Below are 16,548 nucleotides of genomic sequence, written 5' to 3'. Positions count from 1 at the left end.
AAATACTCTTGGCATAGGTACAATAATTACTAATAAATAGTAGGCAAGCTAAATGATAAATAGATCTTTTAAGTTTTATTCTGCAATTACTTCCACTTTATTCAAAATCTGACTCCTGTATACTTCTGGTACTTAACTAGTTACTATCCAATACCCCTTTGTATATTAACAAGTTCTCCTAACATAAGTACCAAAGAAGAGTTAAAAAATAAAAATTGTCGAATCAATTTAACACTTTCTCTTTAGATTATACTGACAAAATACCCTGCTAACACTTGTACATGGCCTGACACCAACCATAGGTATTAAGCATGGTGTGATGAACAGCAACTGAATAAAAAATAAAACACACAAGTAAAAATGAAGGGTAAGGTTTCAAAATACTTTTTTTCCATATACCAGTCAATAGTACAGCTATTGTCTTAATTTTAGAATTGTAGAAAACTTAAAATCTTGCAATTTTTTAAATGCCTTAATACACCACATTAAGCCAATCATAAAAAAAAAGCTTAATACCATATGCATTAAATAAATACTCCACTTTTGTTCCCATATATTACATCATATTGAACAATAAATACGCAATATAGGATTATACCTCTTCTTTATTACAATGCAACCTACCTTAGAAGTTATCATACATCTTACATTTTGAAAACTCATTAAAATAATGCTTGGGTGGAGATATTTTGACATCAGAAATTAAATAAAAACTGGATCCAAGGCATAGACCCTTAGGTGTCTCAAACTTTAAATGTGAGGGTAAAAACCACTCTATCAAAACATTCTTGGAACACCACAATACATGGAATTGAAACTCACATCCTAGCATCACTCACTTGTTGAGTCTATTTAATTAAATGGAATCAATTCAATTCCTTTTCTTTTTAATCTTGTACTGTAATACCAAAGAAGTTATATTCTTACATTACCTTCATTATCTGAAGATACAAAATTTTCCCACGTCTATTCAACAATGAAAATGACAGCTGCAACATCAAACTTCTTTGGACAAAATATTAAAGATTACTACTTTTTCCAAATCCTGTAGTATTTTAAATCTATACCTGACTGTAAAATATACAATTATGATACACGTATAAATTTTCCTTTTATACACAGCTTACATTTCATTCAGATATTGTTAATTTATCAATATGTCCAATACCTTCCTTAATTTTACTGTCAATGTTCTCACTTGTCACTGTTAATTCTTTTACCGAAGTCTCTTCCATTTGTTCTTTCTCATTTCTGCTATCATCACAGGCTAAATTTACTTCACAACTTTTAGAACCATGAAAACCAAATTCAACTTCCATTTCACAGTTTTTGTTAAATTTGTCTGAACAGGAAATCTCATATGCTCCCTTCCCAGTACTGCTTATTTTCATCTTTTTCTCATTTTCATTTACATTAGATTCTCTTTGTTCAGCAGAATCATTCTCCTTTTTTTCAACTGAATCATCCTGAATCATATACTGATGGGTGCAGTTTTGTCCAATGTTTTGAATGGGCTCTCTTCCACTTGTAATAACCTCCTCTCCCTCCAGATCCAAATCATTCTCATTTTCGGCTTCTTCAATGTTCTCTAACCCTGAGGCTATTCCTCTTACCATTAAGAACTTAGACACTGACGCCGGTTTCAGGGGATTCACTTTTATTTTGGCATCCCTCAGCCTTGGACGAGACAGAGCTTTCTTCTTTCCCCTCAGTAACGGTTGGGATTGGGATTTTAGGGGGAGCTGGGGTGAGGATTGTGGTTGTGGAACGAACTTCCCCAGTAGGGGGGAGTGTGGCAGTCTGAAACAGAGAAAAATATCATGAGTAAAGTTTTTCTTACTTAAAAATCTTTAAATATTATAATATAGATTCAACAAATGCAGTATTTTATTTTTTCTTGCTGTTAAAAATTCAAAATACAAATGAAAACCATAAGAAAATGAAGGAAACACCAAAAAATTTCCACATCTTTTAAATGTGTGGACAGGTATACATCAAACCTGGGTAGACATCAATTTACATAACACTGAAATTCTTGGTGCTTGAGACAGTTTTAATAAAACCACCACCACAATAATACCTGAAAAAATTTGAAAAGCACAACAGTCATCATTTTGTTGTGCTTCACATTTCATTTCATTCTTAAATCATAATCGAAAAAATGATTTCTATGCTTTTAAAAAATGCCTGAGCAATACTCAACATTAATTAAATGACATGTGGTCATCACTTTACATAGAAATTTGAAAATAACAAAACATGACAAGCTCCTTCAAGAATGCTTGCAGTATTAACACTAGAAGTATCAAACATTTAAGCATAACAAACAGACATGAACTCTTTGGAAGTATTTACAATATATAAAACTTACAACACCAAAAAACATAAAACATCACTCCTCTGGTAGGAGGTACTTTACCACCATAAAAAAATTTGGTAAATAGAAGATGAAGGATAAAATTTATATCTAAGAATTAATAACACAGAGGCTGCATGAAACTAGATTAACTCTAACATTCATGTCAGATTCATCACTAATTACATAGTTGTCAGAATATACCCAAACCTCTGAAAAACTAGTGAAATATGGTTCATCTGCAAATGTGCCAACCTTTCCATTTCTATCAATTATGGGAATGTGTGTCACTCAGCACAAGGAAAATCACTACACTATTATACATGCAAACATAAAATTGACATAAGAAGTACTGTACAGTGAACTCTCTATTAAAACACCATAAAATCTTAGCCCATCAAGTTCATGGTAAAAATTCTCACCAAAACCCATTTTAAAATAATAGGTGAATTTACTGTACTATATCTTTTTATGTGGTGTACACCCGTACACACATGAAATTTATTAGGACACTTCAGTAACAAAGAATTTTGCATAGATGAGAGGATGCAAAACACAACCTTCTTTAAGACAATACAAGATGTTTTTTCTTTTTTATATACATCCCTAAAATACATTCAGTAAATATTAATACATACTTATCTTGGATTTCTTTAAAAGTATTAACAAATGGTAAGGGAGAGGGCAGAAAGTCTTTACCTTTCAGTTACAACAGCCAATCTTATTTGCCTTGACTGATGAAGGGTGGGTGCAAATCTATTTACAGTAGTGGGGAGCAACTTTAAGGTTTGCAGAAGACTGTGCAACATGGACTTCCATTGGGTGATTGTGATGAAATGTTCTTGCTTCATGGCTCTCATCCTCCACTAATCTCAACCCTTCTCCGCTGCTATATTATTTATCATATGTAGTTTTAACAAGACTACAGAGTTAAAGTATTTAGCTATTATAAGGTTGGCATTTTAATCAGATAAGTCCATAAGGGGAATGCAGCTATCCACACCCTTAGGAGTTATAAGTCACTTCTAGGCCGATGATTGGGTTTCCAATAATCTTCCATGGAGAAGAGTTCTTACTGAAGTTTACTGGTGGGTGAGGAATGAAAGCTTTAAAAATATCTGAATTCAATGCTGACTGCTGAAACCAGAACTGATGTGAAATGAGTTCATTACAAACTCCTTTGGGCTGATCACTTTTGCTTGAACTTCCATAAGTTCTAGGTCCCCATCTGTATCCTTTGACCTTGATTTCATGGACTTTCCTGTTATTTTCATATCCTCTGCTTTTCCACAGTCTTGTTCCTACTTTTTATCATGTCCAAATCCTTTCAATACCTGAGATCTGCCTATTTTTCCAGCTGCTGGATACGACATTCAGGCCAAGATTCCTACCATATGGTGAAACAGGCCTGATGTATGAATCTTATAGTCTTTGCTCTACTAATGGGATTTTAAAATTCATTTCAACCAGGCTGCAGCTACTCTTCTTACTGCCATCTAAATTTGATGCAGAAAATAACAAATGATGGAATCTTCAACATCTTGCAAGAACAGCATCATATCTAAGTACAATATTCACATTTGTCCTGTTCACATTCAATGTTTTCTTATGCATTAGGCTGAGTGTTTATGGACTTAGCAAGCATCCTCTTCATCATCTGTTGATATTCAAGGTTGCCTTCAGGCATGCCACACCACATCTTACTCCATTAACTGTACAGTTTATCATAATTTCACAAAGTGGCAGTCTTGGTCACTGACAACTTATTCCATTTGTCAACAAGTGGTGAATCAGTAACTCTTTCCACAATTCAGCCACGCAATGAATGACAGCGAGAAGATCATATGCTTTCAGCCAACCATCAGATGCCTTAAGGTGGGATCGGGTATTGTCATTTACTGCTATGCCCCTTTATATATTTCTAACCAACTATTTATTCACTGGTTAATACATCTGTGGCAAGTTTCTTTCAAGATCCCATACTAAAAAATTAATTCAGAGTAGAGTAACTAATAAAAAAAAAATACCACAAACACCTTACAAATTCCATTGTTCAGCCTAACCACAAGAAAATCACCGCAACAATTCAACAGTTAGAGACTATTGCATGAAACTGATGATGCATGTAGTTACACATGCGATTCAGACAGTTTACTACTGTGAACAGTGCTTAGTGGAACTGTCACCTGAGAACTGGTGGCAGTAGTAGTTACCCAAAATTTTTACTGTACCAACCATTAGTGTAATCTATTTAAAAATGTGTTCAAGCCATGAAATTACAGTTCTGTTCTTAAATATTTGCAATGCCTTTCGTTTTTAAGGATAAAACAACAATACAAATAGAGAGTTTACTGTACTTTACAGATAATGAGAGAGAAAAATGCACAGTACTGTACCACCGGACAGAATGTCAAGGATTGCGGTTGTCCATTGTTAAGCATCAGCACTGATAATATATAGCTACTACTAAAAGTGGCCTTCTTACTGCTATTTACATCTAATAACGAAAAAGAAAAAATATAAAATTTTGCAATTTACAACCTCTCTTACACGTACAAGCAAGAGGATGCAAGAAACTGAGGAGAGACTAGAGACGCAGTTTTCCAACTTCAATAATACCATGAAAAATATCTCATGGTTAAATTTTAACTATTCCATCAATTACCATACTAATCTCTAACAGCAAAATGTGGTGCAAAGAAAAATGGTATCTGCTTTCAACAAGTTATAAACCTTAGCTGCTTATGACCATGTCTTAGCAAGAGAAAAGCTAATGCTACAGAAGATTGCATCTAAGAGAATTTTTGATCAATGTAAAATCACCTGAAAACATTCCAATAGTATATAGTGATACCATTGGGCCTTCTTAATACTCATGTCCATTTGGCTTTCAGGGTGAAATGATATGTTAACTGCTAATTCAGTATTTCCAAATACGTGGAGGTGTCACATAATCCTGTAAAGTTCCATAGAATGCTTTGAAAAATCTCTGCACTTATTCTCAATCAATTACAATTCTCCCATTTGGGCAACTGTCTTCCTATAATGATTAATTTGTTCACTGAATTCTAATGTACCACATTTAAAATGGTAATATCTGCAAATTACTATGCATACAGCTGTACTGAAAACTCTTAAACTACATAATACACAACCAATATTTGCCAGCTATATAAAAACATTCTTCAGCTTTACAGTAAAGTAAGAAATTGGGTGCCAGCAGCACAACAAATTAACAGGCGCTGTGCAGTCACTGTCTCTATGACAGAACATTTCCATCAATGCCATAACAATAATTGTGTAAATAATTACAGGACAGTACTTGTTATATAGTTTAATCAGACCAGAGTCAAAACAATTAACTTTCACAGGACTGGCCTAAATTTTGAACATAAACTAGAATAATGTTAACTTTTATTTCACAGGACATAAGTTCTTTACATCATTAAAACTTGCAATGAGAGCTCTGAGCTCTCAATCAATACTTACTACATAAAGTAACCTAACCCACAAGTTTAATTTCTTAGCTCTTACAGGCCTGACTAAAATGGTTTCTTGAATATCTTCTCTATATCTAATTTCCTCAAAATGTAAAAAAGTTGAAGATTTTCATAAAAGGGCTTTGTTTCTAAAGGTCCATTTGGCGGTTGTGCTGCTTATGAGAACGGGATTATTATTATTATATTATGAGTTAGTTTAACCAGACCACTGAACTATTTTATTTAGCTCTCACAGGGCTGATCCAAAGGATTTGCTTTTATTTAAGAAATAAAGTTTACATTTTATTTTTTACATTAGAACCTTAAAAATTTTATAACTGGATTCAATGAAAATGACAAAGAATCTGACGTTTAGTTGACTAAACCCTTTCCAATGCTTGACATTTATTGTCCATTGCATACTGACCGTTCATAAAAAAAAGGTCAACCGTTAGCGATACTCTAGTCTCTACACATAGGAATTGGATCAAAATATCCATGGGTCAAACGAGTGACTAATTCTAAGACAAGTCAAGAATTACTTGTGTGGAATTCATTTTTAGATGATTAATTCCATATTTCCACACTGGTCTTGATCTGTTTTAATTTAAAACTGTCATGTTCCTTAGTCTAAATGTTCTGCCACGTTACGTTGGGTTTTAGAAATGTTAATTATTAATAGGAAGGTGTGTGTGATCTTGTCATATTGGCTGCTTTATAATTTCCTTAAATACCTACCTACATGGGCAGGTATCAAACACATTTTGACATACTACCATCTTCATACAATTTGTGAAGTCGAAATTGAAAATATCACCATCTTCATATAATCTGTGTTGAATCTTCATATAATCTGTGTTGAAATTTAATATGCTTTGCAAGGGTCTTTTCTGAATTATAATTTTGAAAGTTTCTGTAGCATTTCTTGTCACTAAAATTTACAAATTTCTGAGAAAGGAAAACTGCTATGTTTTGTTGGGTGATATGGCAGCAAATCCCATTCCTGACAAGGATTTTGACCAGTGTACTGCATGTGTGAGCCTTTATGTTATATATGTTCAGTTATTTTGTTTATCATGTTCAGTAGAACATCCATAGGTCAGCCAGAGATGACCTATTCCAAAAATAAGACAAAATGATTTCGGTGTAGAATTCTTTTTGAATTAAATCAAAAATAGGACAAAATGATTTCAGTGTAGAATTCTTTTTTAATTAAACCAAAGTCCTAGTTTGAATTTCATCAGTTTTGATTTGTTACTCTCACGTTCATTATTCCAAAGTCTCCTGTTTAATAAGAAGAATGAGTTTCAAAGACAACTAGCTCTGACCTAGTCCTATCTATAGTTACAACTTCAGATTTGACAGCATCTCAATTTCTTTCACATCTACTTGAGCTTGAATTTGGTGATCCCAAAATTTATCTGTGGCAATGTACAAAGAACAATTGTGGATACGTTTTTCTTTCAATGCTTGTCGTGAAGTTATTTTTCATGGTATAAAGCTAGTTTGGTGTCATTTGAAGTTGAATACTCGTACTTTACTAAAAAAAAAAAGTTTGCTGAAAATTTTTTGGGGAGATGTTACTGGAATCTCTAGGGTGGGAGCAGGATATCTGATGTCATTGGGAAACTCAAAGGATTAAATGCTATGAAAAAATGCCTTCTTATGGTCGAATACTATTTTACAAATATCACTGTTGACAACACTGCAGACCGTTGTGCAATCAGGTATTTTACGTTACGTAACAGTAAGGAGAGAACAACCCCATTTTCATACAATAAATGGCAGCTAATCCCATATCAAGGGATTTGGATCCATCAGTATAAACTGCAAAACATGAATTTCTGTGCTTTTTATTACTGATTATTTATAATGTTCAGGAGTGTATGTAGTTTCTCTATAAACCTAAAAAATGACTTCATACTTTAACTGAAAATTATGAGGTTGCAGCAGGGAAAAAATAGATTCACCTGATTATTTTTTCTTAAATACAAAACTAATCTACTTATTAAAAGTCAAGACAGATGCTAATTCAAATTTTAATTTCCAGTCCTGATAAAACTTGCTTTATAAAGCAATACTGTATAACGGTTGATATATAAGCACACCATATACACTGGAAATTTAAGTTTTCCAGTCAAGATTTGTAAAAAAACACTGGAGCTAAAATTTTTGTTTGGCTGATGAGGTCTAGTCATTTCTTATTCTCATTTTTTATGAACCACAATTAAATCCAAATTTCACAAAAAAAGACTGAATTCATATCAAAACTACATACCCATGACTTGGTTGAATGCTAGTTTCCCAAATATATCTGTATATGATGCTAAGCATCAGTTGCAAGTGCATCAACTCACTTCACTTTTTTCTTGCCCCATATTCTCATGTTTATAGCCCAGGTGACCAAATCATTACCTCGCCTTCGTATCAGAAGGGCATAATAATACAACAAAAATACATTTTGAAATGCCACTTGAGATCTTATAACAAATGAGGTTGGGCAACTTTCTCAAAATTTATTTTACTTAACTTTTAGGGCTGAAGTCCATGCTTTGGGACCTAGTCAACAATGCCCATATGACAACAATGAAATTAGTTCTCCATATAACTTTTACTGAAATATTATTCTTGGTAATGCAGAATTTATACTGAGCATTTTCAAAATAATTTTGAATTGATGCGGTTCACACTTCAAAAAAAATTGTAGTAGTACAAGTCTTCCAGCTTTCACTTCATGCACTCATGTGAGAATAAACAGTCTGAATATCTACTATTCTGGACTCTTGCATTTATCACTATGGTACCAGGGTATAAAATAAAAAAAACTGTCAAGCGTCTCAAGTTAGGATGAAAAAGGTAAGTCAATCAGCCCCACAAAGCAAGCAGGGCAAAGCACAGCATTGGCACTGACTTTCGTTTTGTTGTGAGTGCTATATAAAAACAACTTTTTTAAAAAGACAAAATTTCCCATTATTCAAAAAATTTAATATTCTTGTCCTCTTGCCTCTTGTATGTACTGTTTATGTTTATTTTGTATTTAGATTACAATTTGTATCGTATAACTACATTAACTATAATAACAAATACTATAATTAAAAGTTACGGTACAATTTGTATCCTGGAGCTTACAACATAGTGGATATTATGGTGGAAGTTTATTATGTATATATTTTAATTAAATTTTAATTATATTAGGCATCTGCATATGTACATTATAATTTAAAAATTTATTTACATATTTTTATTATTGAAGATGATTTTAAAAACTTCAGATGCTCCCTGCATTTATCATATGAGTAACATAGACACTTGATGGATAGTACACAAAAGAAATATATATATATATATATATATATATATATATATATATATATATATATATATATATATATATATATATATATATATATATATGACTTGTGTGGATAAGTTGGTAGCAACCTTGCCTTTCAATTGCAAGACCTAGGTTCGATCCAAATTGAGTCAAATTTATTTTGTTATACACATGATTATGTGTTGATTACTTCTATGATATTCACTCAGGAGGATTAATTCCAATGAAATGCTATCAACTGGCTCAAAACTGGGTAAAACTTACAGCATGTTAGGCAGTTAGCCTACCCAGGTAAAAGCCTTAGGTACATAAGTATTTAGGTTCAAACTTCTTACGCACACACACACACACGCACATACATAATATATATACAGTATATATATATATATATATATATATATATATATATATATATATATATATATATATATATATATATATATATATATAAATATTTTATAATCTGTAATAATAAAATCCAAGTGGATCTTGTTTGTCCTCCCAGGTGACAGCAGGGGAGACATGAAACAGCCACCAACCCCCTGTAAACCAGTTTGTTTGCGCCGGGTGGGGGCAGGGCAGGTAGGGGAATGGGAGGATAAAGGGAGACATCCCACCCCCTCCTGCAAACCTGTCAGCCCCAGGGGTGGGGTAGGTAGGGGATTGGGAAGGAAGGGGGGAAAGCAGTACAGGCAGTCCCCAGTTATCAGCGGTCCGGTTTTTCACTGCTTGTCTCGACCGAAAATCGGTGATTTTCAGTGCCCATATTCAGCGATTTCCACTTGTTGGCGCTGATACACACCTAACAGATGTGCTGAAACTGATGATTTTCGTTTACTGTCACGCTGTCGGAAAGGAATCCCGCTTATAACCATGGGACTGCCTGTACCGGGTTCCAGCGCGCACCAACAAGCTCGTGTATGTGTATATATATATATACAGTGAACCCTCATGTTCGCGGGGGATGCGGACCCCCCCGGTGAATAGCTAAAACCGCGAATACTTAAAACCCCTCTAAAAACACTTAGAACTGTCCATTTTGATAGCTTAAACCAAGAAAAACCCTGTAAAAATGCTTATACCTGAGTATTTTAATAGTTTTATCACAAAAAGTGCATTTATTCATGAAAATTATATGAAAATACAGTAATTAGTGAATATTTCTCAGTGAAAAATACCGCGAACGGGCGAATTTTCCACAAAAAATGGCTAGATATGTTCCACAGAGAAACCCGCAAATGCGTGAGTCTGCGAACCGTGAGAACACGAATACGGGGGGTTTACTGTAATATATATATACACACACACAGGCAGTCCCCGGTTATTGGTGGGAGTTCCGTTCCAAAGACAAGTGAAAATCGCCGTTGGTTATTGGCGCCTCTGTTAGGTACGTATTGGCACCAATACCTGATTATTGGCGCTGATAAGTGGAAATCAGCAATGAAAATCGCCGATTTTCGTCACTACAAACGCGCTGAAAAACAGGATCGTTGATAACCGGGACTGCCTGTATAATTATATATATATATATATATATATATATATATATATATATATATATATATATATATATATAGCTATCCTTTTTCTACAGTGTGTACTTACTTTGATTGACCTTTCTGATGATTTTCACTGACCTATCCCATAATTAATTGTTTGACCTTGTAAATTTCACTATCTATCCCTTCTTAAAAAATTAAATAAAATAAACATATACACACATATATAACTATATAATTTTTAAAATTTAGCTATCCTTTTTCTACATAGTATGTACTTCCTTTCCTTGACCTTATAATTTACACTGACCTTGAATTAGTTGCTTGACCTAGTAATTTTCACTGATATATTTCTTCTTAAAACACACACATATCATATATTTATGCATGCATGTGTGTGTATATATACATATACACACATATATACATACATGTATATACACATACATACACACACACACACACACACACACACACACATATATATATATATATATATATATATATATATATATATATATATATATATATATATATATATATATATATATATATATATATATATATATATATATATATATATATATATATATATATATATATATTATATATATATAACAGATCAGTATATAAAATTATAAGGTCAATATAACTAAAATTACAAGGTCAGAACTAATTCAGTCAGAGTAAATTCTATATCTTCAAGTTTTTCCTAGTACTTTTTTCACTCTTTACCTCCTACAATTTCTGCAAAAAAACACATAAACCACAAGTAGTAAGTGTACTAGTTATAGTTGTGTACACATAAAAACATTTTAAATTACGACCCAGTCTAAAGTTCGGGTGTACACACATTACTTGTGGCTTGTATATTTTGTGCTTTAACACATTAACCGTCATTTGTACCATCGGTGGTACACTGTAAACAAGACTTAAAGGCCACATGTACCACTGGTGATACAATTTTGGATTTTTATGATTTTATAAAAGTAAAAAAATAAAAGTAATCCTCCTGAATTATAAAGGAAAAATTTTTATGTCATATTCATGATACTGTGATCATATGAAAAGTAAGCAAAAAAGTACAATATTTCAACTTTTTATGGGCTGAAAATCATGAGTATATCAATATTACACATTTCAGACATCCCAGTAACATTAGAACTCATCTGAACGCATTGTTTCAAAGCATGAAGGGCATGAATGTGGCTTGCCTTCACACTGACCACATACTGTCTTTACTCCCATGGTTTTACATGGTGCAATTTGGCTTCCTGCATTTTTACTAAGTATCTCATAACATCCTCTACATCTTTTCCTCACTTCTCTACATTACCCTTGCAACTCAATCAAAATTGAAATGATCTTTTTTCCCCCAATGGGTGAAAACTCCTTTCCAGTCTTTATATCTTTAGTTGCTTTACCTGTCAAAAGTGAGAGCACTACAGATTCACGAACTTTTTAAATTGAAATGGATTGGTTTGTGTGAAATTTGTTGAATAGTATATAGGCACTGACTGCTGCTGTTCTGTGAAGTTCAAAAGCCCCTTTCTTGTACCACTTTCTAACTTTTTGTACATACAAAGTTTCTGGGGGAGAACAACAGCATCTTGCCATACAGTACTTACATTTGATTCAGATGACTGTTGCTTTACTTCTGTTACATTAGCTATTGGTAGCAAAATACCATCATCCTCTGATTTGCTATAGCTACTAATTTCTTCATCTAAATAAAATCAGATTCACTTTGGGAGGAAACTGAATGTTCATCAAAACTGTAATCATCATCTAATATGATTCTGCATGACCATAAAAATTTTTTAGTTTTTATTTACTGATTACACAGACACTTTCTTAATGAGTAGAATTTCCTTCGTCCACACACACACACACACACACACACACACACACACACACACATATACATATACATATATATACATATATATATATATATATATATATATATATGTGTGTGTGTGTGTGTGTGTGTGTAAATCAGTAATTAAAAACTACAAAACAAATCAAGTAGCAAAAATATTAAGATTTGGCCATGTCATGTTTTAATTTGCTTTTATATATTGCAACCCTGAAATCAATTTATAATTTGTCAAAATGATTAATTAATTTGTTTCTATTCTCTCTCTCTTACCCTTCTACTCTACCAAACAAATGACCAGCATCACCCCCTAATTGCTGTCAGCAATGAGCTGGGAAGGAGAGGGCTATGAAGTCATGGCACCAGGAGGAAAATGTCAAATTGCTGTATGGCGGTTAACGTGTTAAAGTGTTTGTTCCCATTAGTTATCTTCTTATTGTTTTTGCTATCTTCAGTTACCATTATTAAAATTATTTACCTTCCTTAATTTTCCATTTAGCTATCATTTTTCCTTTTAGTATATATATGTATTTACTTAAATTAGTTGCTTGATCTCTTTGAAATTTTGCTAACCTACTCTTTCTTTACATATATGTCTATGTGTGTATGTGTATACATACACACACATGTATATATATTGCCAATTTGTGTTTTGAGTTGAAGGGTTTTTGGGAAGGACCTGTCTCATAATACTGTGACTGTAATTAAATCATAATCTTGTGTACACCTGTCTGATGGTAGGAGGGTTTTGTAAATCCTGCAAGGGCCTCCATTGGTAGGAAATGGAATTCAAAACAATGAAAATGTAAACATATCCAAGATGGACCTTAGTTCCTTAGACTGCTACTCCAGACTTCAACAGCAGAGTGGAGGACACTATACAAGTATGGAAATTTAAAATCACAAGTAAATACATGCAAAATTTAATTTCTAGGAACCTGTAATGTAATTAAGCCAAGCCCTGTGTTCTGAATTGGGCATTATAAAATTTGTGTTATTCTATACTATTTAGCACACTTGTGGCCTATATTAGCACGAATATATCAATAGACTACATGTTCCCCAGTCAAATTACAGCACTCACTGGAATGGTAGATTAATTTGAAGTGTAGGTTATGCTAATTTTACTGAAAACAGGTTTTTGCAAAATTTTCATTAAAAAAACAAATGTAACTCATAAAACAAATGCTGCCCATTTCTTCTACACAATTCTATGGCAAAACTTGTGGGTAAGACATGATTCATATGATCCTGGCTTTCCCCACCATTTTTATTTAAAGCTTTACAGCTCTGGTCATCTCTACATAAAATATTTAATCTGTTTATCAGAAACTGATGTGGAAAAGATATTCCCCTTCAATAATTAATAGGTACAAAACTTCCAGAGAAAATATTAGCAGTTGGATGCAACTTTAAGAAAGAACTGTTTTAACTCCTTATCTTCTCAGGAGACTTATCATAAAGAGAGACAGCATATTATGGAACAAATGTAGACTAATAAACCATGCAAGCTTTAAATGCCGAACCCATTTCATTCATATGAAAATATTCAACAAAAACTTTGATAAAGTAAATGCTCAAATCAATTAATTATACTTTATCCAATTCAGTTTTTGGGAATCGTAAGCACAAGTTTAATGTGACAAGATGAAAATTTTCTGGGTGGCAGTATTCTTGCCATTAATATCTTAAATATTCACATTTTGAGTTTCATTTAGCAATTTTTCTTAAGAAATACTACAAATGGTGAAATTGTATGGTATAAGAGCAAGACTAAGGAAAGACACTAAAAAAAAAAACAAAATCTATCATACAACAATGAAATCCCATAAACATTTGCAGTGAGGTAGAAATATAACCTGTAGAACTATGCAATACTGAACATAGTATTGCACTAACCTACAGAAATCAGAGTTGGCAACACTAAATATGGTAAAGGAATCTGCAACACTGATGCAGACTCAAGATCACATCATTGAAAAAATTATTTGAATGATTAATTTTTACTGTATGTAATACTTAAGATATATCCCATCCTTTAAATATCCAGCTCTAATGGTCACTCAATTTATCTAATCTATTTACATTTACAGTACTACGATACTGCTTAATCAATATATTTCAAGCCATACATCAAGTGCCAAATTCTGGCAACCTTGTGACCTGTTTTTAGGTACACCATTCCTGACAGCCCATGAATCACTGCAAAAACAGGTTTCCAGTATGCAATTTATCTAATACACCCAATCATTTTTGGCAAGTTGCCAAGCCATTTTGGAATTCTATCTACTATGCTCTCATTTATGAAGAAAAAAAATGTAAACACCAAAATGTCTATCACTTTTCACTGGAAATCAACTTTGCAAACCTTACCATTTAACCAACACTGAAATGATGAATTTATGCTCACTTGCAACAAAGCTCTACATACTGAGACTTTCACTCAAAACAAAACTACAATATATAATTTGTGGCCTGAGAAAGTCCAACCATAACTACACTAATTCCATACTGTTACAATTATAACATTAAGCAATAACCTACACCCTAACGCACAAAAACCCACTGCATCAAGTAATATCCATTCCCTTGCTCTGAAATGATTTAAAAAAAAAAAAAAAAAAAAAAAAAAAAAAAAAAAAAAAAAAACAGCAATACTCTGTGCTCCATTACAATAAGTGGTGACTTCTAATCCTCAAAGTAAATACAGTACAGCTATTCATAGAAATAACAGTGTAAAAGTTTGCAACATCACGTGCCAACAGATTTAACAATTACAGCCACCACCATTCCCAACCAGCACACCAGTGACTTTTTTTGTGCTAAAATCAGTTCTTTTTAATTTTTCAAATCACAAAATAGAAAATATATTTAAGCTCACAAATGAATGAATGTTGCATGCATTATGGGTCCTGCTGCTCCTTGGGGCACCACCAATCAAAACCCCTGCTCCTCATTTTACATCACACAAGTTATTTTTCCGCAAGGAAAGAATTCTACACCTACCTGGAGGCGACCTTGTTGCTGCTTGTCAGAGTAACCTGAAACACAACAACCTGGAGGTCAGTTGTGCCCTCCACAGCACTAGTGCAAAGAATCCATTCCTTTTTTTTAAATCCCACTTTCACCCACTTCCCTTTCTTTTTACAGAACAGCACTTGCTTGAATTTCATACATTATTAATACAATACACACATATATATAATATATATATATACAATCTAAAAATACACACCCCATTAACAAATTGATTTCACAGTGCTTAGGAACATGAAATGTTATCTGTAGTAACATGAAATACTATCTTACTAATGGGTAACAGGATGACCAACAATAGAATTTAGGGTATTGGCAGCACGTGGGGAGGTTAAACTATGGAATTGAGACTTACAGTACACTTGTTTCTCTTGTTCTAAAGAATATGTACAATACAAATTTTTACCTTAATGTGAGCAAACTTTTGTTCTGCCAATGTTTTAGTATACTTCATAACTTTTTTTTTCTTTTTGAAATCTTTCTCTTCCCTTATTCATTAAATTGAATTATTTAAAAACCTGCATAAAGTTTAAATCAAAGGAAAATGGGCAACTAAATTTTAAAACAGTTTTGTTTACTAATGAAAACAGGTAAAGAACACAAAAATGCACAAAAAATTCATATATACATATAAATAAAATAAAACCAAGTTTTTTTCATTCCCACATAACTACTAATACTGTATACTGCTTTTTACATCAATACATAAATACACAATGGAGTTATAGGGATTTGCATGAGAGTAATATTTTGAGGAAAACTTATTTTGACTACTTTTTCTTAACAAGACACTGTTAATCTACTTTTGTCAATACGCCAAGTGAAGCCCGAAGGCTTTCACAACTCAAAATTCTGACTCTGTGTATGAAGGAAAACCCTGCACTAAGAGAATTTTTATGATAAAACCAAATATTTGGATTCTTGCTTACTGTTAAAAGTAAAGTTAGCTTACATCTTCATGCCGT

General features: G+C 32.8%; 1 protein-coding gene across 10 annotated transcripts in view; it reads right to left on the bottom strand.

Annotated features, from left to right (window-relative positions):
• Positions 1 to 60: 60 nt before the first annotated feature.
• LOC136834264 (tubulin polyglutamylase ttll-4-like) overlaps positions 61 to 16,548 on the bottom strand; it is a 96,148-nt gene continuing 79,660 nt past the window's right edge. For 5 of the 10 annotated variants that reach the window (XM_067096624.1, XM_067096640.1, XM_067096648.1 and 2 more), the window contains exons 15-16: positions 15,554 to 15,588; positions 61 to 1,800 (exon numbers count right to left, since the gene is read on the bottom strand). In XM_067096624.1, coding sequence (XP_066952725.1) covers positions 1,131 to 1,800; positions 15,554 to 15,588 — 705 coding nt within the window. In that variant the 3' untranslated portion in view covers positions 61 to 1,130. The remainder of the gene's footprint in view (positions 1,801 to 15,553; positions 15,589 to 16,548) is intronic. The other 5 variants (XM_067096677.1, XM_067096652.1, XM_067096662.1 and 2 more) reach the window with 1 other exon arrangement.

Source organism: Macrobrachium rosenbergii, chromosome 4, assembly GCF_040412425.1.
Source record: "Macrobrachium rosenbergii isolate ZJJX-2024 chromosome 4, ASM4041242v1, whole genome shotgun sequence".
In the NCBI taxonomy this organism is placed as follows: domain Eukaryota; kingdom Metazoa; phylum Arthropoda; class Malacostraca; order Decapoda; family Palaemonidae; genus Macrobrachium; species Macrobrachium rosenbergii.
The sequence above is the reverse complement of the archived record's forward strand: the minus strand, read 5'-3'. Positions and strand labels throughout refer to the sequence as shown.